Source organism: Chiloscyllium plagiosum, chromosome 4, assembly GCF_004010195.1.
Source record: "Chiloscyllium plagiosum isolate BGI_BamShark_2017 chromosome 4, ASM401019v2, whole genome shotgun sequence".
NCBI lineage: Eukaryota > Metazoa > Chordata > Chondrichthyes > Orectolobiformes > Hemiscylliidae > Chiloscyllium > Chiloscyllium plagiosum.
The window spans coordinates 8,929,822-8,951,219 of NC_057713.1; the positions used below are offsets into that span (position 1 = coordinate 8,929,822).

A 21,398-nucleotide genomic window follows, 5' to 3' on the forward strand; every position below is an offset into this window, starting at 1 on the left:
TCTCCAAATGCATGTAAATCCTATCTGTCAGAAACCCCTCCAGCAAATTACCCACCACTGATGGCTGACTCATAGTTCTATAGTTCACAAGCTTTTCCTTACAGCCTTTCCTAAATGAAGACACAACGTTAGCTGCCCTCCAGTACTCACCTGTGGCTGTAGATGATACAAATATGTCTGGTAGGTACCTGGCAATTTCTTCCCTAACTTCCCACAATGTCTTGGGGTATATTTGAGCAGGTCCCAGAGATTTGTCCACCTTTGTTTTCTAAGGTCGTCAGCACTACTATTTCTGTGAGTGGACTGTTTCCAAAACGTCAATATTTATTTCCCAAGTTCCCTAGCCTCTATTTCTTTCTCCACAGTAAAAACTTGCACAAAATATTCACTTATTATCTCTCACATCTCCTGTGGTTCCACACATAGACAGTCTTGTTGATCTTTAAGGGGCCCTATTCTCTCCCTAGTTGATGTTTTTCTTTTAATGTACTTGTAGAATCTCTTTGAATTATTCTTATTTGCCAAGGCTATCCCACATCCCCTTTTGTTTTGTTATCATTTTTGGAATGTGGGTGTTGCTGGCTGGCCAGCATTTATTGCTCATCCCTGGTTGCCCTTGGGCTGCCTTCTCGAACTGCTGCAGTCCACCTGCTCTGGGTTGACCCACAATGCCATTAAAGGAGGGAATTCCAGGATTTTGCCCCAGTGACAGTGAAGCATCGGCACCATATTTCCAAGTCAGGATGGTGAGTGGCTTAGAGTGGAACTTGAAGGTGGTGGTGTTTCCATATATCTGCTGCCCTTGTCCTTCTAGATGGAAGTGGGGGATTTCAGTGATTACACCATTGAATATCAAGGGTGATGGTTAGATTGTCTCTTGTTGGTGATGGTCATAGCCTGGCATTTGCGTGGTACGAATGCTATTTGCCACTTGTCAGCCCAAGCCTGGATATTGTCTAGATCTTGTTGCATTTGAAACTGAACTGCTTCAGTATCTGAGGAGTCGTGAGTAGTGCTGAACATTGTGCAATCATTGGTGAACATTCCCACTTCTGACCTTATGATGGAAGGAAGGTCATTGATGAAGCAGCTGAAGATGGTTGGGCCTAGGACACTACCTTGAGGGACTCCTGCAGAGATGTCCTCGAGCTGAGATGACTAATGTCCAACAACCATGACCATCTTTCATTATGTTAAGTATGACTCCAACCACCGGAGATTTACCGCCTTGTACCTATTAATTCCAGTTTTGCAAGAGCTTCTTGATGTCATAGTTGGTGATTGCAGCCTTGATGTTAATGGCTTTCAATCTTACCTCACCTCTGGAATTCAGCTTTTTTGTCCATGTTTGAACCAAGGATGTAGTGAGGCCCGGAGGTGAGTGGCCCTGGCGGAAGCCAAACTGGGCATCACTGAGCAGGCTATTGCTGAGCAGGTGCTGCTTGACAGCACTGTTGACACCTCCCAACACTTTACTGATGATAGGGAGTAGACTGATGGGGCAGTAATTGGATGAGATGGATTTATCTTTTTTATATACAGGACATATCAGGGCAATTTTCCACATTGTTGGGTAGATGCCAGTGTTGTAACTGTACTGGAGCAGCTGGCTAGAGGAGTGGCAAGTACTGGACCATAAATCTTCAGTACTGTTGCTGGAATATTTTCAGGGCCTGTAGCCTTTGCAGTATCCAGTGTCTCCAAATGTTTCTTAACATCATGTGGAGTGAATCAAATTGGCTGAAGATTGGTACCTGTGATGCTGGGGACTATTGGAGATGGCTGAGATGGATCATCCACTCAGCAATTCTGGCTGAAGATTGACGTGAAAGCTTCAGCCTTATCCTTTGCACTGATGTGCTGGGCTCTTCCATCATTGAGGATGGAAATATTTGTGAAACCTCTTGTTCCAGTGAGTTGTTCAATTGTCCACCGTTCAGGACTGGATGTGGCGGGACTGGAGAGCTTTGATCTGATCCATTGGTTGTAGAATCTCTCAGCTGTTGCCTATCACTTTCTGCTTATGCTATTTAGCATGCAAATAGTCCTGTTTCGTAGCTTCCCCAGGTTGACACTGTGTGCAGGTGTGCCTGGTGCTGCTCCTGGCATGCCCTCCTACACTGTTCAGGGTTGATCCCTTGGCCATCACCTTAACCCCTATCTGTGCCTCAAATTGTGACAAATAGAGGACCCAGTCCCAACCTGCAAGTCTATGGCCCTGGTTTCCCAGTTGGTAATCAAGCACCCTAGGTGGGAAACAGCAACTTTAATTGCCTGCTGGGAAGGCAGCTAATAAGAGAGGTCGTGACTTGAGACCCTTTCCAGGCTGTTAATGGAGCATTTGTGAACTTTAATTGTTGGCAATTTGAAAAAGTCCCCAGTATACCTTTAAGCCTAACAGTTAGTTAGTGAGTTGACAAGAAAGAGTGTGGACCTGGAAAAGCACAGCCAGTCAGGCAGCATCCAAGGGGCAGGAGAATCGACGTTTGGGGCATAAGCCGTTCATCAGGAATTAGGAATGTCATAATTACATATAAAGGTAACTAAGCTACCCTGTTACTCACTTGAAGATTCCTGATGAAGGGCTTATGCCTGAAACGTCAATTCTCCTGCTCCTCGGATGCTGCCTCATTGGATGTGCTTTTCCAGCACCACACTCTTCGACTCTGATCTCCAACATCTGCGGTCCTCACTTTCTTCTAGGTGACAAGAAAGGGAGAGTATCTCTCCAGGCCAACTCCCCCAACTATGTTCCCATCTCAGCACATGTGGTGGTGGGTGGAATTGCTCCCTGAATATCATATTTACATTTCAAGGGAACTAAGCTACCTTGTTACCCACTTGAAGACAGAGTACGACATTCAGTACCACAAAATCACCTATAGATCAGGTGATAAAACACACATCTCTGAGTTGCAAGCTTGTGTGCTGAAGTCCTGTGGCAGGGAATGAAAATAAAAATCAAGACTGACATTCTGGTGCGTTACTGACCAATTGCCACAGTGGCAGTGTGTGTATTTGAGATTAAATATTACACCAAAGCCCTGTATGCCTTTCCAAATTGATATAAATATTCCTTGAAACAAATACAGAAAATGCTTTGAGAAACTCTGCAGGTCTAGCTCCATTTGTAGAGAAAGAGGAACAGATTTAACATTTCGAGTCTGGCATGTCTCATTTTCAGAACTCCAGACCCAAAATATTGACTCTGTTTTTCTCTCTACATGGATACTGTCAGACCTGCTGAGTTTCTCTTGCATTTTCTGTGTTTGTTTCTGATTTGTAACACCTGCAGCATTTTGTTATTTTGTAAATGTTCCTTGGAACTATTTCAAGAAGAGCAGAGAAGTTATCCATGTTGTCTTGAATAATAGTCATTCATCAAACAACATCACAAGAACAAGTTATCTGGTCATTATTTCAATGATGCATTTGTGCATGTTGGCTACTGTGCTTCTTAAATTATAATAGTGACTGCACTTCATGTGCTTCATTGTCTGTAAGGCACTTTGAGATGTCTAGAGTGTGGTGGGCTTATGCTCGAAACATCGATTCTCCTGCTCCTCAGATGCTGCCTGACCTGCTGTACTTTTTCAGGACCACACTCTCAACTCTGATCTCTAGCATCTGCAGTCCTCACTTTCTCCCAATTTGAGATGTCTGGCAGTCCTAGAGTCATAGAGATCTATAGCACAGAAAAAGACCCTTTGATCCATTGCATCCACTAGGGTCAAAAATAACTACATGACTATACTAATTCCATTTTCCAGTACTTGGCCTTTAGCCTTGTATGCTTTGGCATTGCAAGTGCACATCTAAATACTACGTAAATGTAAAAAGGCCTCTATCATCCTTGCAGGCAGCACTGCGTTAATGCAAATCTTTCTTTTAACGTATGAATGGCTCTATATCCACTGCAGCATTTGTACAGATAATTTAGCTATATCACTGGTGCCATATATAATACACCTTACCTCAAATCAATAGATCAATTTTTCTTTTGAAAAAAGTTGTTGTTTAGTTACCTGCCAATTGTTTATATGTTCCCACAACAAATAATTTTGGAGAAAACTATAACTGTCATAGTATATTATGTGTTACCCTGGTTTATTTCAGTTAGTACAAACATATTCATTGTTCTGTGCAGCTGCTTCACATCTGTATCGAGGGCTGGGGAAACTGGCGCTGGTCCGAGCCATTCAGTGTGGACAACATAGGCACATTTGTTAGAAGTATCCAGTACAAGGGCAGAACAGCATCACTGATCATCAAAGTACAGCCACTTAACAGTGTGCAAAAACAAGTAAGTTTCTTTCATGTGGTCGCGTATGAAGGCCAACCATTTTCTTATGCATTCTAACCCTTTAAATACAGAAGAGAGATGTCGGAGTTTGTGGTCTGTAAATATGTTTTCCATTTTATTCTGCTTTTGAGAAGATCTGCCTTTAAAAGCTGAAGCTAAATATTTAAACATGGGAGAAACAAAGAAGTATTTTTTTTAAATAAAGGCACAAATAAGAGGTGCCTTTTGAAAGATGCAGCACAGTTTTGCTAATCTTTTAAATATTGGTTGCTGCATTTACTTACACTGACTCCACATGATCTAATAGCAGCTGTGGAGAATGTCGTGGAAGTATAGAGTAGTTACAGTATAGAATCTCCTGGTGAGAATTCTGAGTTTAAACTCCTTTTTTATTTACTTACCAACCAGGTCAACGTTTCATTATTTGCCCTCTCAGAAACCTTTGTAATTTTAAAATTAGACCCCCATTTGATCTGCTGTTCAGTGGGGAAAAAAAAGGTTTGAGTGTGTTTTAAATTGTTTCTTCACAGCTATATCCTCTTCTTGTAGTACTCCTTATTGGATCCTTCCTGAATCTCCATTGTCCTTCCTGTACTAGGATGCCCAGAAGCATGCTTATTATGCAAAACAGCACAGGCCTTTTTACATTTAAGTAGTATTTAGCACTGAGAGCAGAGAGAGCCAAACAACTATTTGATAGATGTGTTGAAAATGTTGAAGGATGTTGGCAGATAAAAAGTAACATGGAGATTATTTTTTTCTCTCATGACGGGAGAGTCAATAGCCAGTGGATATCAATTTAAGATAATTAGCAAAAGAACCAGAAGCAAGACAAGAATGTCTTTTGCAGCAAAGTTATCATTTGATATGGGTAAAAGAGATGCAGACTCAATAATTGCTTTCAAAAGGAAATTGGATAAATACTATGGTTGAGGGGGGAGTATGTGCAGGCAGAAGGCGAGTGAATGGAGTTAATTAGATAACTCTTTCAAATAGCTGACACAGGCACAGTGGGCCAAGTGGCCTGCTCCAATGCTAAGATTCAGTGCTTCATTAACATCTGAAGAGAGCATCTGCAAAACAGACAGTATTTGCAGTGTCAATGTTGAAATACCTCAGCTTGATTTATAATCCAATGCTAAAATCCAGTGCTAACAATTTAGTTCGAATCTGGTTTAGTACCTTGTGTACAATACAGAATTAGGATTGCCATAATTTCAAAATAATCCATACGTATTTGAAGGTATATGAAGTCCATGATTATTATGTGCAACATCATCCTCCATAAATGTGAAGAGTTTCATTTATTTCTGCTGGTTATTCTTCAACCCACACATGCATGAACTTAACGATTTGTGATACTGTTCCCTTTCAGATCATTATTTGTGGAAGACAAGCTATTTGCAGTTACTTAAATCTGGATGTGGAGCTCAAGGTGGTGCAGCATTGCAATGGGCAAGATGGACAGGAATCAATCAAAGAACATCTTTGCTGTTTGCCACTGAATCAGAAGATACCATCTTTTGTTCTTGAGAATGCAGAATTCACTAGGTTGTGCATCAGGGTTATGGGAAATGACACAGACTGGTCACCAGATGTGTACCTAGAGACACTTCAGTCTGAAAACAGCACCGTCATTCAGGTACTGAAATCACTTGGACAGCTGAAATTAAGCTTAGTTGCAGTATTAAACCATCCAACCTTCGATCCTCCTCCCCCATTCAGTCAGATGGTACATCTGTACCTTAGCACCATCTACCTGCTTTACTTCTAATAGTCCTTAATAGCCTTACCTTAAAAAAATCTGTCAACCTTAGTTTTAAAATTTTTAGCTGATTTTCTCCTCCCATCCCTAGAAAGCCTTAACAGCCCTCAGGAGGGAGAGAGTTTCAGATTTCCATCCACCTTTGTGTGAAGAAGTGCTTCCTGACAGTCCTCACTTTCCCACTCTCTCAACTCCATTATTCATTTTCAAGATCTCAATTGTTTCTTAAGAATGTGTTCTCTTGGGGGTGGGGGCATGCGGGGGTAGTGGAGAGCATAACTAGACATTGTCAATATAAGATAGTCACCAAGATATCCAACAGAGAATTCAGAAGAAACATCTTTGGCTAAAGAGCGGTGAGGATTTGAAATTTGCTCCCACAAGAAGTGGTTGAAGTGAATAGTATAGATGCATTGAAAGGAAACCTAGACAAGCATTTAAGAGGGTTTAAGATGAGATAAGAGACTCAAATGGAGGAAAAAACAACAGCAATGCACTAATACATCAAATGGCCTTCTGCACGAAATTTTATGTAAACCATTGAATCGCCCATTAACCTTTAACATTGAAGGGAATACAAGCCTACTTATGCAAATTGTTCTCATAATTTAAACATTTTCACTCTTGTATCTTTGTGAATTGTTAAGTGTGTGGGTATTGCCTATGGATTTATAATGAAGAGTGGTGTTAATATGATATTAATTTAATTTTCAAGCGCTGTGCGAACACCCTGGAGAAATATTACCTGCTCTGAAGAGGAGCAAGCAATGCAATGCATGTGCGCACTTAATCACACAAGATTCTCCTTATATTTAATGATGAAGATCAAAAAGAGTTGACACGTTCCCTTTACTCATTTTTAGCCTGTATAAAATTAAAGTGTGTACTGTTTTTAACATAGAGTGTTCAACTGGAACTGATAAGGATCTCGACCACATAATGCATTCATCCATTTCCTCCTCATTCGATCTGTGTGCTTGACTCACTAAGGAAGTGTTAAGTCAAGTGTTTTTGAACTAGTGCAAGACCAGAATGACTTTGCACCAGCATAGATGATGAAGTTGGCCCATAAAACACCAAACAAGACAACTTTGCAAAGTTTGGGACTGAGATAAATTCACTCATGCTTCAAAGTATACCCAGTTCTTAAGAAGAAGAAAATAGAATGAGCTTAAATTTGTCAAATGAAAATTTGCTTGATTTTTATTTAGTTCTTTGCTTCATGGCCTCCTTCGAATAACTAACTTTTATTTCTTTGTTGTTGATGGCTACAGATTCCCAATTCAAATGGCTCCGTGTTGCATGTGTGGTGTACTTGTCTGAACCTGGATGCCAAATCTCCTGTACAGCAGAGAGTGGTGAGTGTTCTACTCCTTTTCAGCACTTCCAAAGTTCTGGTACTCATCATTCACTAGTAAACTAACAACAGTCTGTCACATTTATTCACTCCCCTAAATACCATTCTGCCAGCACTGGAAAGTTCAGATGTGTAGAGTTAAGATGAGGGGTTCACTGGAATAACACTGTACTGCCCTCCTAGATCAAAAGGATTATGCCAATTATTATGCCAATACTAAAGGGGTATGGAGCAATTCAGTCATTGTAATCATCTATTCAAAGACTATCACTTGTGAAAGTGTAAAATTGTTGAGTTTGGTAGGAAGTGTAGAAAAAGGGATAAGGCCACACCTGCAGTGGTATGTACAGATTTGGTCTCCTTACCTCAGAAAGAAAATATGCTTGCTTTAAAATTTGCATCCATTACTGGATGGATTCCTGGAGTATGATGATTTTCCTGTGCAATGAGATTCAGTAAAGTAGGTCCATATTTTGGTAATACCGCCAGAGGGGAATGTAATCTCCAGCCCATTGTTTCAGGATAAAGCAACGACCACTTCGGATTGAGTTGGGGAGTAATTGCTTCGCTCTGAATGTTATGAATCTATGAAATTCAGTCGTGAAAGCTTGGTCAATGAGTGTTATAGGCTGGGATTGATTAATCGTTGGGCAGTAAAAGAATCAAAGTGTAGAACGGTGTCATTCCTAATGAAGAGCTTATGCCTGACACATCTATTCTCCTGCTTCTCAGACACTGCCTGACCAGTTATGCTTTTCCAGCGTCACACTCTTTGACTCCTTAGGTGTTAAAGGAGCTCATTTAGATGTTCAGCAAAGATTAAGCATTTTGAGTTCTACATGACTCTTCTTTGGAATACCAAGTTAAAAAATCACACAACACCAGGTTATAGTCCAACAGGTTTAATTGGAAGGTTTAATTGTTGGACTATAACCTGGTGTTGTGTGATTTTTAACTTTGTACACCCCAGTCCAACACCGGTATCTAAAAAGAGCCAGACTGGATTTGAAATGTTAACTCTGTTTTTCTCTCCCCACAGATGCTGCCAGACCTGCTGAGTCTCTCCAGCAGTTTGTTTTTATTTCTTTCATTTCACCAGCATCTGCAGGACTTTGTTTTTATTTCTGTAAAAAAGATCTCATTGACTGACAGAGTAGGCTCAGGGGACCATATTACCTATTCCTGCTCTTATTTCTTACACTCTTACATTCTATAACTGTTTGAGTTAAGGTTTCTCATTAGTATTTCTCCTTCTTCAAGACACTCCTTAAAACCTGCCGTTTTGGGCAAATATTTGGTCACCTGTCCTAAACATGTCCTTATATCACTGTGTCAAGCTTGATAGCTCTCTTCTGAAGTATCTTGGAATAGTTTACAATGGTAAAGGTGCTATATAAATGCAATTTGATGTTGTATCATTGATAGCATAGGGAATTGTCCCCAAGACGAGTCAAATCTACAGGAGTATATTTTGCACTTGGGAAAGAATGGCATAACATTATTTTATTTCTCAAACTGTGATGTTGTTGTTCCCTGCCCTCACCTTGGCCTTCTGTCCACTGACAAACTTGTTTTATTTTTGCAGCAAAGGCATGTTAAGATTCTTGTGTTTGAATTGCAGCTGTTTCTCAGTCCTTTGTTTGTCATGAGGAGCCATCTCCCTGATCCCATTATTCTACACATCGAGAGACGAAGTTTGGGTTTGAAAGAACCTCAAGTCATTGCTGGAAAGGGGCAGGAAGAGCCACTCCAGAATGTGGAACCTGAAGTCGTGCACCATTTGACATTTCAAGCAAGGTAACCATAAAATTCTTGCCCGTGACAATCAGTGACCGCTTCTTCACCTTGTTCCAGACACTCTAACAAATGCTTACAATGTGCTTTGAACCTTCTTTTCAAATTCTCAGCCTGTAATACTTGCCTATGTGTAGTGGTATTTCTATAGAGTATAATTAGTGGTAAATTGTTATGTTTGCCTGCATTGTACATTTTGTACTCTGATGTAAATTATAGCATCAGTAGGGAAGGGTGGGAAATGTACTGCTTCTGTCGTCATTCCTGTATTTTGGTGTGCAGATATACTGATGTAAACTGTTATGTGACTTGGCGTGTTGGGTAGGTTGGCAGAAAGTGAAGCAGTCGAATGGAAAGAAAGAAAGGCTTGCTTTTTTTCAAGGGTCATTTTTGGCCCCAGGTCATCCCCAAGTGCTTGACAACCAATGAAGTATTTTTGAACTGTAGTCAGTGTAGGAAAAGTAACAGCCAAATTGTTCATAGCAGGGTCTCAAAAGCAGCTGTATGAAAAGACCAGCCTTTCAGTTCTGGTAGTGCAACTTGAAGTGCTCCTATTTCTGAAGCTTAATTTAATCCCCATCTGTGAATAATTTAGTCAAAACAAAATCGAGGTGTTGTAGAAACCCTTTATAACGCAAATCAATCGAGGCAAATAGCAGGCACCTGTTGAAGGTACTGCCTCTGTCTCAATTGTTTGGAATTCTCTACCACAGGACGCTGTTGAGGCCAGTTCGTTAGATATATTCAAGAGAGAGTTAGACATGGTCCTTGTGGCTAGCAGGATCAAGGGATATGGAGAGAAAGCGGGAGCGGGATACTGAAATTGTATGATCAGCCATGATCATATCGATGGTGGTGCAGGCTCGAAGGACCGAATGGCCCACTCATGCACATATTTACTGTGTTTCCATTGGCTGGGTCTTGCTGGGTGCTGTGGTTCTTCACAGCCCCTGCAGCTCGGCTAAGAGGTGGGAGAAGAAGTCTGACCAGTATCTGGACGGCTGCTCCATAGCATTTGAATGTCGGGAGCAGCATTATTTGCTTAGCAGTAAGAATTCCACTTCATTTGAGTACGATGCCAAGCAAGTGGATGATTCATACCTGTGTAATTCTAACAGCACCAAGTGTGAGAAGTGGCCAGTGCCCTACACGGCGGCACGGTGGCACAGTGGTTAGCACTGCTGCCTCACAGCGCCTGAGACCCGGGTTCAGTTCCTGCCTCAGGCGACTGACTGTGTGGAGTTTTGCACGTTCTCCCCGTGTCTGCGTGGGTTTCCTCCGGGTGCTCCGGTTTCCTCCCACAGTCACAAAGATGTGCAGGTCAGGTGAATTGGCTATGCTAAATTGCCCGTAGTGTTAGGTAAGGGGTAAATGTAGGGGTATGGGTGGGTTGCGCTTCGGCGGGGCGGTGTGGACTTGTTGGGCCGAAGGGCCTGTTTCCACACTGTAAGTAATCTAATCTAATCTAATCTACACTATGGGCACTGCCACCCTGCTGAGGAGGCCAGGTGAGTCAGAGCTCACAGCGAGCGGAGTAACTTGGATGGCGGCCCAAGTTCACAAGGGTGCATATGGTTAACTATTTTGTCAAAAGTTCTCCTAATGAGCCTCCCTTGAGCTCTGGGTCTCCCCCAGCTGTCGCAAAATTCCAGCAGGGACAGGATGAAGCCCTTATCCAGCTGTTAGCCGTCCTCTTTTGTTCTTTAAGGGCAGACAGACGGCCAGATGCTACTCCCACTCCCATATGTTCTCGGAAAATGTCAGACAGGTTGGGGCAATGGAAAGACGGCTGATCCATTTTGCATACCGCAACCTTCAAATTCGGTATTGGCAAGCTTGAAATCCATCCCCATGTGGACAGATCCACTTTCACACAGATTGTATTGAAATAAGATGGTGAAATGGGCACACCCCATAGTGTAGAATCATATAGCACCCAAGAAAAGCCCATTACATTCCAAATCATCCAAACTCTCTGAATTAGAAAAATAAAAGCTCCACGTTTGTCCTCTGGTTCTTTTGCCAATTGTTCTTAAGTATGTCCTTATGTCACTGATCATTGTGCCACTAATTATTCCATGAAAACCATTCATGCTTTTTACACACTGCTGTCAAGTTCCCCCATAGTCTTCTCTGCTTTAAGAAGAGCAAGCTCATCTTTTCTCATAACTGAGTTCTCCCATCCCTGCCCAGTCCACCCTGCACCTCTCCAGACATTGTTTATGTAATGTGAACATTACTGGCAAAGCCAACATTTGTGTCCAGTCCTATCTGACCTTGTGTAGGTGGTGGTGAGCAGCTTTCTCAAACTTCTGCAGTCAATGTGGTGTGCCAGCAATGCTGTTAGAGTGGGAGTTCCTGGACTTTGACCTAGCAACAGGGAAAGAAAATAATTTCACATCAGGATGGTATCTGACTTGGAGGGAACTGGCAGGTGGTGCCATTCCCTTGGATCAACTGTCCTTTGTCCTAGCTAGGAGAGGTTGTGAGTTTAGAAAGTGTTGTGAAAGGAACCTTTATAAATTACTTTGCTGCATTTTGTCAATGCTGCACACTGTGTCAGTGGTGGTGGGAGTGACTTGAAGATGGTGGAACACCAGTCAATTAGGCTGCATATCTCTGAATGATGTCAAGCTTTTTGAGTGTTGTTCGAGCTGCACTCATCCAGACAAGCCTGGAGTATTTCATCACGCTCCTAACTTGTGCCTGTAGATGCTGCTCTGGCTCTGGGAGTTAGGAGATGAGTTGCCCACCTGCAGTATTCCTAGCCTCTGACTGGTTCTTGCACTACCAGTGACACCTTCCATACCTTTAGAACATAGAACAATACAGCGTAGAACAGGCCCTTCGGCCCTCGATGTTGCACCGACCTGTGAGCTATTCTCAGCTCGTCCCCCTATACTATCCCATCATCATGTGCTTATCTAAGGATTGTTTAAATCTCCCTAATGTGGCTGAGTTGACTACGTTAGCAGGTAGGGCATTTCACACCCTTACCACTCTCTGAGTAAAGAACCTGCCTCTGACATCTGTCTTAAATCTATCACCCCTCAATTTGTAGTTATGCCCCCTTGTACAAGCTGACATCATCATCCTAGGAAAAATACTTTCACTGTTTCGTGATGATTGAGAGCAGTATGTTTTAATGCTAATTGGCCAGGTTGGATTTGCCCTGCGTTTTTTGTGGACGGGACCTAACCTTTCCACAATGTTCCATCTTTGCGAGTGTTATAGATGTAGTAGAATAGTTTGGCTTAGGGAATGGCCAGTTCTTTAACACAAATCTTCAACACCGCAGCCAGGATGTTGTTGGTGCGCATAGCCTTTGATGTATCAAGTGTCTTCAGGCATTTATGGGTGGAATTCTTATTCAAACCTGCATTTGGCAAAATATGAATTGACTTTTAGTTCTTGGCAAAGGAAATCATGTTTAAATGGCAATGCAATGGGTTGTAATAATAATTCCCCTTTCTTCACAGGGAGGAAGATGAAGCATCCCAGTGTGCAGTCCCCATCTCAACAGTTCTCATTAAACAAATTGTCCGTGGGCTACAAAGTGATTGTACTGTTGGCAAGTTATTTAGAGAGTTCTACAACAAGAACACTGATGCACGTAACCCTTGGCCGTACATAACAAAGGAACCTGACAGGTAATGTAGAAAAACCCTCAGCTTTCTGCTCTCTGTACAACCAGCAATTTGGAAATATGCTAAACATTTGGATACAAATGGATACAATTAAAGTGTCTGTTACTTTGGTCTATTTAAACTGAAATATCCTTTAATCAGGAAACGCATAACTATTGCCAGATATAAGCAACTATACCTAATAATGTTCTGTTTCACTTTTTATTCTCCTCCTCTTATCAAATTCTTTACATTTTCAGTGGATCAGGGAAGGTTCTTTTGAGAGAGGGGAGTTTATCTAAATGTAACCTGTATGAACCTATTTCTGATCAATCTTAGAGTATCATTTGTATTCATAAAAATATTTGATTTAGAGATGAAATCTAAACACTTAATAATGCTTTGGTTATAAAGTGACCATTATCTTTGCAAGTCTGTATGATTATGTGAGAGTTATTTGATCCCCAAGCTGACTTTGTAAAGTTCCGAATCAAAGAGTTGTATCAACTGGTAATCCACAGTTAAGAAGATAAATGTCATTTTTGCTCGGCCTGAGAAGATTGTATGGTAACACAAAAGAATTTGTTGGTAATCTTTATGTAATCATTTGCTGGCAGCCTTTTAAAAGCCAGAACAATTTTTAAGGATCTGTCACTTCTGACATGAAGAATCATGACAGCTTAAATACTTACTTCAAACATGTAACTGCCAGCAAGGATAATGAAAAACTAATCTGTTTCTCTTAATGTGTGTTTGAACCGAGCAGCAAAAACAGCAGTGAGCTGCTTGCTCAGTGGGACAGTCCAATGCAAGTTAAACTGTCTGCCTGGAAACACTGCCTTAATACCCTTCTTGTTGAACTACTACCTTGGGCTTTGTTTGTCAACCAATCCAAATGGGACCTCTGGCTCTTTGAAGGCGAGAAGATAGTTGTGCAAGTTCCTGCTGGAAAAGTAATTGTGCCTCCAAACTTTCAGGTACACATGTTGATAATTTGCGTTCACGCTCTTGGAAAGAAAATCTTTTGTACGTTTTGAAAGGATTGCCTTTTAGTTTCTGGGCAGGTTTTGCATTGTCCATTGTTCTTGTGAAGAGCTTTGCTGAGATACTGATAATAATTTGACTGAACATCCACATCAGCCTACACATTGAGAAGGTCAGCACCTGAGCTGTCAGCTGATATAAATAATTGGCCTCCCAAATAGGATCTTTGTTTATTTCTTCAGTGGCAATGCCAACATTTGCTGTACAAGACCAAAAGGTACAGAGGCAGAATTAGGCCATCCATAGGGTCAGCTCCACCACTCGATCATGGTTGATACATTTGTCAAGCCCATTCTCCTGCCTTCTCCCTGTAACCCTGGTCCCCTTACTGATCAAGAACGTATCCATCTCCGTTAAATACACTCAATGACTTGGCCTCCACAATCTTATGAGTTCCACAGATTTACCACTTTCTGGTAACATTCCTCCACATCAATTTCTTCAGAGTTTGCTCTGAGGCTAGGCCCTCAGGTCCTCGTCTCTTCTATGAGTGGAAATATCTTCTCCATGTTCACTTTATCCAGGTCTTTCAGCATTCTGTAAGTTTCAATGAGATGCCCGCCCCCCCCCCAAACTTCATTGAGTATGAACTCAGGGTCCTTAGCAATCCTCATATGACTAGTCCACTTTCCTAATTTCCCTCATTCATCACCACCTTGAATACAACCAGGTGGTTTGTGACGCCACTGAAGGGGAGAAAAGCAATACACAGAAATAGATATGCGGATTGTACTGGATCTCCAAATCAAGTTGGACCAGTCTATCTCACATGTATGTTTTTCTGTTATTTCATTCTGGGATTTCAGAGGCAGTGCTATAATGGTAATGTCACAAGAACAGCAATTCAAAACCCCAAACTAATGTCCTAACGACATGGGTTTGAATTCCCCTCAAGACATTTGGTGAAACTTGAATTCAGTTGTTAAAGATCTAGAATTGAAAGCTGATCAAATGGTGGCTGTTTGGCCTCTTTTGGTTTGTCATAAAAACACATCTACATCACTTGTATCCTTTAGGAGAGGAAATTTGCCATCCTCACCTGGTCTGGCTCACATGTGAATGAGATGCACATCTCTGCAATGTGGTAAGACTATACAATGTAGAAGCAGAAGTAGACTATTCAGCCCATCCAGACTGTTCTGCTATTCAGTGCGATAATGACTGATCTAATAATCTTAAGCTCTACTTTCCTGTCTTTTCAGTATTAGATTTTATTGTCACATGTGCTCAAGCCTTGGGATACACCCTATAATCCTTAATTCCCTTACTGATTAAAATTATGCCCCATCTCAGCCTTAAACATATTTGACAACCCAGCCTTGACTGCTCCCAACCGTGAAGAAACCCACAGATTCACTACCTTCTGAGAGAAGAAATTGCTCCTCATCTCTGTCTTAAATGGGTGACTCTTATTCTGAGATTATGCCCTTTAGTCCTAAACTGTCCCATAGGGTGAAACAGCCTCTCCATATGTATCCTGTCAAAACCCTAAGAATCTTGTATGCTCCAATAAGGTCTCATCTCATTCTTCTAACTTGCTATGGGGCCATTCTACTCAACCTCCCCTCATAAGACATCTCCTCACACCCAGGATCAGCTTAGTGAATCTTGTCTTGACAGCCTGCAATGCCAGTATCTCTCCCTTCAGATAAGGGGACAAAACTATTCATGATATTCCAGCTGTAGTTTGACTAGTGCCCTGTATAGTTTTAGGAAGGCTTCCATATTTTAATACTCAGTTCCCTTTCAAATGAAGGTCAACGTTTCATTTGCCTTCCCTTTTGCCTGCTGAATGTGGATGCTACTATTTTGTGATTTATGCACAAGGAGGTTGAGTCTGAATTCTGGGTAGATAGGAATGGGCAACAAAATGCAGGGCTAACCTGCAATGCCCACATCCCAAAGACAAATAATATTTTTTTTTAAAAACAATGATTTATTCACCTTACTATGGTTGTAGAGGCATATGTAGGTCAGACCGAGCAAGATGGCAAATTTCCCATCTGGAGGACATTAGCAAACCACCCTTCCCCTAACAAGACCACAGTGACTATCCCTGATTAATCCAGGCCTTTCTAAGTAAGGTTCGCCCTATCTCTCAATATTAATCCAAGTGGTTTGTCTTTTGGTCTGAGTGATCAGCCAATCAGTATATTGAAATTCGCTCCTGATTAGCTGGATGCTGTTTTTAAGCCTCATTGTAGACTCCCAAGTCAATGAAAAGGGTTTCAATGTATCTTAATAGTTCTTGTTAGTATCTTGAAAATTGCAATCAGAAGTGTTCTTTCAGGCATTACATTCCAAAACGTAAAACCTTATTGTGTTTAAAAACCTTGTTGTTTCGTGAGAGCAGGTTGTCTGCAGGATACCCGAGACTTGGAAATAATGTGTGGCCTGAAAAAAGAAAGGAAGTATCATTTTTAAACAATATGGACAACTTTAATTTGGTTCAAATGCTGGCTTATTAACTGAGAAAAGAAAACTGCAAAATGCCACCTGAAAATAGTGTAAAATGACCAGCACTGTAATTGTTATTAATCATTCATTTTAGGAGCCTTTTCAGATTGGTATCTACTGGGCCAGCACAAACACTGTACACAAATCGACAGCAGTCCGGCTTGTGCATGATGTCACGTCCCCGAAGTGGAAGGATTATCCTGTCACTGATGTCATTACACTGGATGAGGATGGGATCGCTGATGCAGATGTAAAACTTGGAACCTTTCCCGATCATCAGAAGGTCTGTTTGCAACCACTGAACCCTTTCGTTGCCCCTGGGGGAATGTTTGAAAAACTGTCTCGGCAGTTTTCTGTTGGAACATTAGTGTGCTATGTAAAACCATAAGCAAAAACTCCCTTTCCACACAGCCAAAGAAGGAAAACTTGCTCTGGATTCTGCACTTCTTTGCCAGCTCTTACTGCTGCTTGTATTGCTAAGTGGGTCCGGGTGCATGATCTCCCAGAAAACATTGCACCAGAAGCACTTCACAATTCTGAAGTTGAAAACCGAATGTGCTCGAGAAACTCTGCAGTTTGAGTTGCATCTTCTTCCAAAGAGTCACGCCGACTCGAAATGTTAATTTCGTTTCTCTCTCCACAGATGCTGCCAGACCTGCTGACTTTTTCCAGCACTTTATGGTTTATCCTGGAATTTGCTACTAATAACATTGGCAGATCGTTGGGTTTTGATTGTCTGTAGATACTTTGTGTGTAATTTTTGAGAATATCAGAACAGAGTGGGCCAATTCGTTCCTTGAACCTGTCTTGCCATTCAGTTAGATCAGGGCAGTTATATAACCTAACTCCATAAACCTGCCTTGATTCTTTCATCGATAATGCCAAATAAAACTCTGCATTAAAATTTTTATTTGCTTGGAGTCACTTTAGGTGAATACTTCCAGAAATCTTTGTGTGAAGGACTGCTGCCTGACTTCAACCCTGAATGACCCAATTCTAATTTTGAAGTCATGCGGCTTTGTTTGTGCTCCCCTAACAAAGAAAATGATTTCTCTCTTTGTACCCTTTTAACCATCCTTATTACCTCACTTGGATCGCCCCTTAATCTTCCACCTTCAAGAAAGAAAGGCCGAGTCTATGTAACCTATCCTCATAATTTAAGCAGTTTATTTCCTAGTATCATTCTGGTGAATCTACGCTGCATCTTCTCCAAAGCCAATATATCCTTCCTGATGAGTCAAGGCTGCATGCAGTCAGCCAAATGAAGTCTAACCCGAGCTCTGTGCAGCTGGACATTAGCTTAGACCCTCTTGAGTTAATGCCCAACAGCTTTTTAAATTACTTCTTTGTTCCTGTCCGCTAATGCTGGGTGATTTTTAACAACTCACCAAATCTCCTTTTACAGTAACTTCCACATTTGAAATCTTTACTATCTGGAACTGCAAATGCAGTATATATATGTATAAAAACCACCATCTACAAGTTCCCCTCCAAAGCATTTACCACCCTGACTTGGAAATAGATCAGCATTCTGTCAGTTTTGGTGTGCCAAAGCCCTGGAACTCCCTCTTTCATGGAACTATGAGTTTACTGTGTCCCAAGGACTGAAGCAGTTTCAGAAGGCCAGCTCATCACCACCCTGTCCAGAGCAATTCAGGATGGGCAATAAATGCTGACCCAGTCAGCGAAATCCATATCCCATGAACAAATTTAGAAAGAAAGCAGCCAACCATTAATGGGAGTTATTTGCACATTTCCTTTCTTATGGAGGAAATGCCATAGGAACCTCATACCTAGGAAGAGAAGGAGTGTCAGTTAGTGTCTAATATTTTTTATTGCAAAGCTGCTTACCTACATCACAATAAGGAGTTCACTTTGAGAGCAGTTAATTGGCTATGATGTGTTTTGGGGCATTGCGGGTATGGATATAAGGTGATGTGAATGCAATTTCTTTTATTTCTGTTTTACTGATTTGTTAACTGTGCTTCTGCAGCTGTGTCAGTTTTGTATATCTTCAGTGGTACGACATGGGATTCAGATCCTAGTGATTGAAGACAAGACCATTTTAATGAACGCCACGACTCACAAAATCTACTATCGCCCTATGCTCATCTTCCCAGAACAAGCAACACAAAAGGAGGTACAAGTTGCAGAAATTGTTGTCTTTTAGTTTGTCAAATCTATGGCAGTACCAGGCATGTATATTTAATCCAAGTTCTGAATGTATGATAAAGGTCACTGTAAATTGCAGAACATTGAACATTTTGACTGGTAAATTAACATTTTTGTCTCATTTGACATTTCCTTCCTTTTGAAATTGTCATAATATGTCTGTTATGCTGGGTGGCAGGGTGAAATGTGAGGAGGACGTTAGGAGAATACAGGGTGACCTGGACAGGTTAGGTGAGTGGACAGATGCATGGCAGATGCAATTTAATGTGGATAAATGTATGGTTATCCACTTTGGCGGCAAGAACAGGAAGGCAGATTACTACCTAAATGGAGTCAAGTTAGGTAAAGGGGCAGTACAAAGAGATCTGGGTGTTCTTGTACACCAGTCAATGAAGGCAAGCATGCAGGTACAGCAGGTAGTGAAGAAAGCTAATAGCATGCTGGCCTTCATAACAAGAGGAATTGAGTACAGAAGCAAAGAGGTGCTTCTGCAGCTGTACAGAGCCCTGGTGAGACCCTTAAAGGGATAGGCCATTTAGAACAGAGTTGAGGAGAAACTTCTTCACCCAGAGAGTGGTGGGTGTGTGGAATGCTCTGCCCCAGAAGGCAGTGGAGGCCCAGTCTCTGGATTAGTTTAAGAAAGAGTTGGATAGAGCTCTCAAGGATAGTGGAATCAAGGGTTATGGAGATAAGGCAGGAACAGGATACTGATTAAGAATGATCAGCCATGATCATAATGAGTGGTGGTGCAGGCTCAAAGGGCAGAATGGCCTACTCCTGCACCTATTGTCTATTGTCTATTGCTATGATAACAAATTCCACATTTTAGCCATTCCCTGGAAAAGGAATGATGTGGAGGTGCCAGTGTTGGTCTGGGGTGAACAAAGTTAAAAATCACAGAACACCAGGTAACAGTCCAACAGATCTATTTGGAAGTACTCGCTTTCAGAGTGCTGCTCCTTATCAGGTAGCCAGTGGGACAGGATCATAAGACGCAGAATTTGTGTCTTATGATCCTGCCAATTAGTTACCTGATGCAGGCGTAGTGCTCTGAAAGCTAGCACTTCCAGGTAAACCTACTGGACAATAACCTGGTGTTGTGTGATTTTTAACTCTAGAAAAGAAAGTGCTTCTAAGTGGGTTTTTTTTTAGTGATTCTCTGATATTTATGACCCTTTTGGTCTCACCGTTAAGTTGAAACAGTGGGCTGTTTGGTATTCAGTTGAAATATGGCAAGGGTTGGAGAGGAACTCAGTTCCTCTAAAGATGGAAAAGGCTGCTGGAAGATCCATCAAATGGGCACCTAGCAGACAGCAGTTGGGCATTCCACCAATATGAGGACCCTGACTAAGGAAAGACTAGTCACGAAGAATCGCTGGCCGATTAGAAGCAACAGCAGCATCCTGGAGGAGGCTTGATTGCTGCCAGTGCAAACCCCTGCTCCCTGAAAGGAGAGTAACCATGGAAAAGGTGGGGTTTTCCTGGGGCAGCGAGGGGGAAACCTTGGGGATGAAGGCAAAGATGGGGAGGATAGCTCTCAGTGGCCATCCCTGAGTTTATGTCCAGTCCATCGACAGTATGCAAATTTTCTTAGTTGCATCTACCCTATTGTACCTTTCCTTAATCATGAAGAGGTGTGTGAGATCACCCCTCAGTCTTCTCTTTCCTAACTGAATGGCAGAACAGACTCAAGTAGCTGAATGACCTACCTCTCTTCCTTCGTCTCCATCATAGGAAACACCTGTAATGTGAATTTGACCAAGTAAGCGAATGGAGTGGGTACAGGAAAAAGGCATGAATCACCAGAATTACAGCAAAGTATGAAAGCAAATCAAATGATCTCATAGAGCTGTTCCAGGGGTTTCTCATTTGGGATGATATTATGTTCACTACTCAGGATAAAATACTATTTTTTCTACAATGGAGCTTCCAGTTTGGAAGGTTTCAAATGTAACCCTACTGTCTCAAAAAGATGTGGAGGTGGCAGTATTGGACTGGGGTGGACAAAGTTAAAAATCATACAACACCAGGTCATAGTCCAACAGGTTTATTTGGAAGCACTAGTTTTCGGAGCACTGCTGCCTCATCAGACAGTGACCTGGTGAAGGAGCAACGCTCCGAAGCTCGTGCTTCCAAATAAACCCATTGGACTATGACCTGGTGTTGTATGATTTTTAACTTTGTCTAGAAAAGGAGGAAGAGGAAAAAAAGGGCATTACTGACTTGTTAGCCTGGAGTAGGGAAGACACGAGTATTATCAAGGTTGCGATTATAAGGTATTTTTGAAAATAATTGTCTGTTGGACAGAATCAAGATGGATTCAGGAAGGGGGAATCATGTTTACCTGTCCTATTTGGAGGATGTTCCTAGCAGAGCTGATAAGAGGGAAGCAGTGGATTTAGTGTATTTGGATTTTCAGAAGACTTTTGATAAAGTTTCATACGGATGGTTAGTCAACAAAATTAAAGTGTATGGGAGCCTAATCTTCAGTCGCATGTCTCAAACTGGCAATCTGCACGTCCTGTCCTGTGATAAATTACAGATAGCATTCTCAATAGATATTGTTTAACTGATGAATCTTTTACCACTTTTCAGCTGTTTAAAGATATGACCATAATTAATTATTAAAGGAATTCCTTTCAAAATTTGACCTTCAACTGTCTCATAATGGCCTTCAATGTAATTTCAGTAACTTGTGAGGTCTTTAACAGATTTACACCTCATTTCAATATATAGCTGTTTGCATTATAACTATTTGAAGAATACTTCCGTTGCAATTTGAGATGACTGCCTTTGTTATTATTAATCTTTGGTGACCACTCAGTGCCTCAAGTTGGGTTGAATACATTTTCACTAGATTTGGCGAGTTGGCAGCTGTGG

The 21,398-nt window shown here is 41.5% G+C and overlaps 1 protein-coding gene across 6 annotated transcripts in view; it reads left to right on the forward strand.

Annotated features, from left to right (window-relative positions):
* LOC122548836 (vacuolar protein sorting-associated protein 13B-like) overlaps positions 1 to 21,398 on the forward strand; it is a 968,370-nt gene that overhangs the window by 891,554 nt on the left and 55,418 nt on the right. For all 6 annotated transcript variants that reach the window (XM_043687672.1, XM_043687667.1, XM_043687669.1 and 3 more), the window contains 8 exons: positions 4,148 to 4,303; positions 5,679 to 5,945; positions 7,343 to 7,426; positions 9,047 to 9,222; positions 12,699 to 12,869; positions 13,612 to 13,822; positions 16,441 to 16,629; positions 18,340 to 18,486. In XM_043687672.1, coding sequence (XP_043543607.1) covers positions 4,148 to 4,303; positions 5,679 to 5,945; positions 7,343 to 7,426; positions 9,047 to 9,222; positions 12,699 to 12,869; positions 13,612 to 13,822; positions 16,441 to 16,629; positions 18,340 to 18,486 — 1,401 coding nt within the window. The remainder of the gene's footprint in view (positions 1 to 4,147; positions 4,304 to 5,678; positions 5,946 to 7,342; positions 7,427 to 9,046; positions 9,223 to 12,698; positions 12,870 to 13,611; positions 13,823 to 16,440; positions 16,630 to 18,339; positions 18,487 to 21,398) is intronic.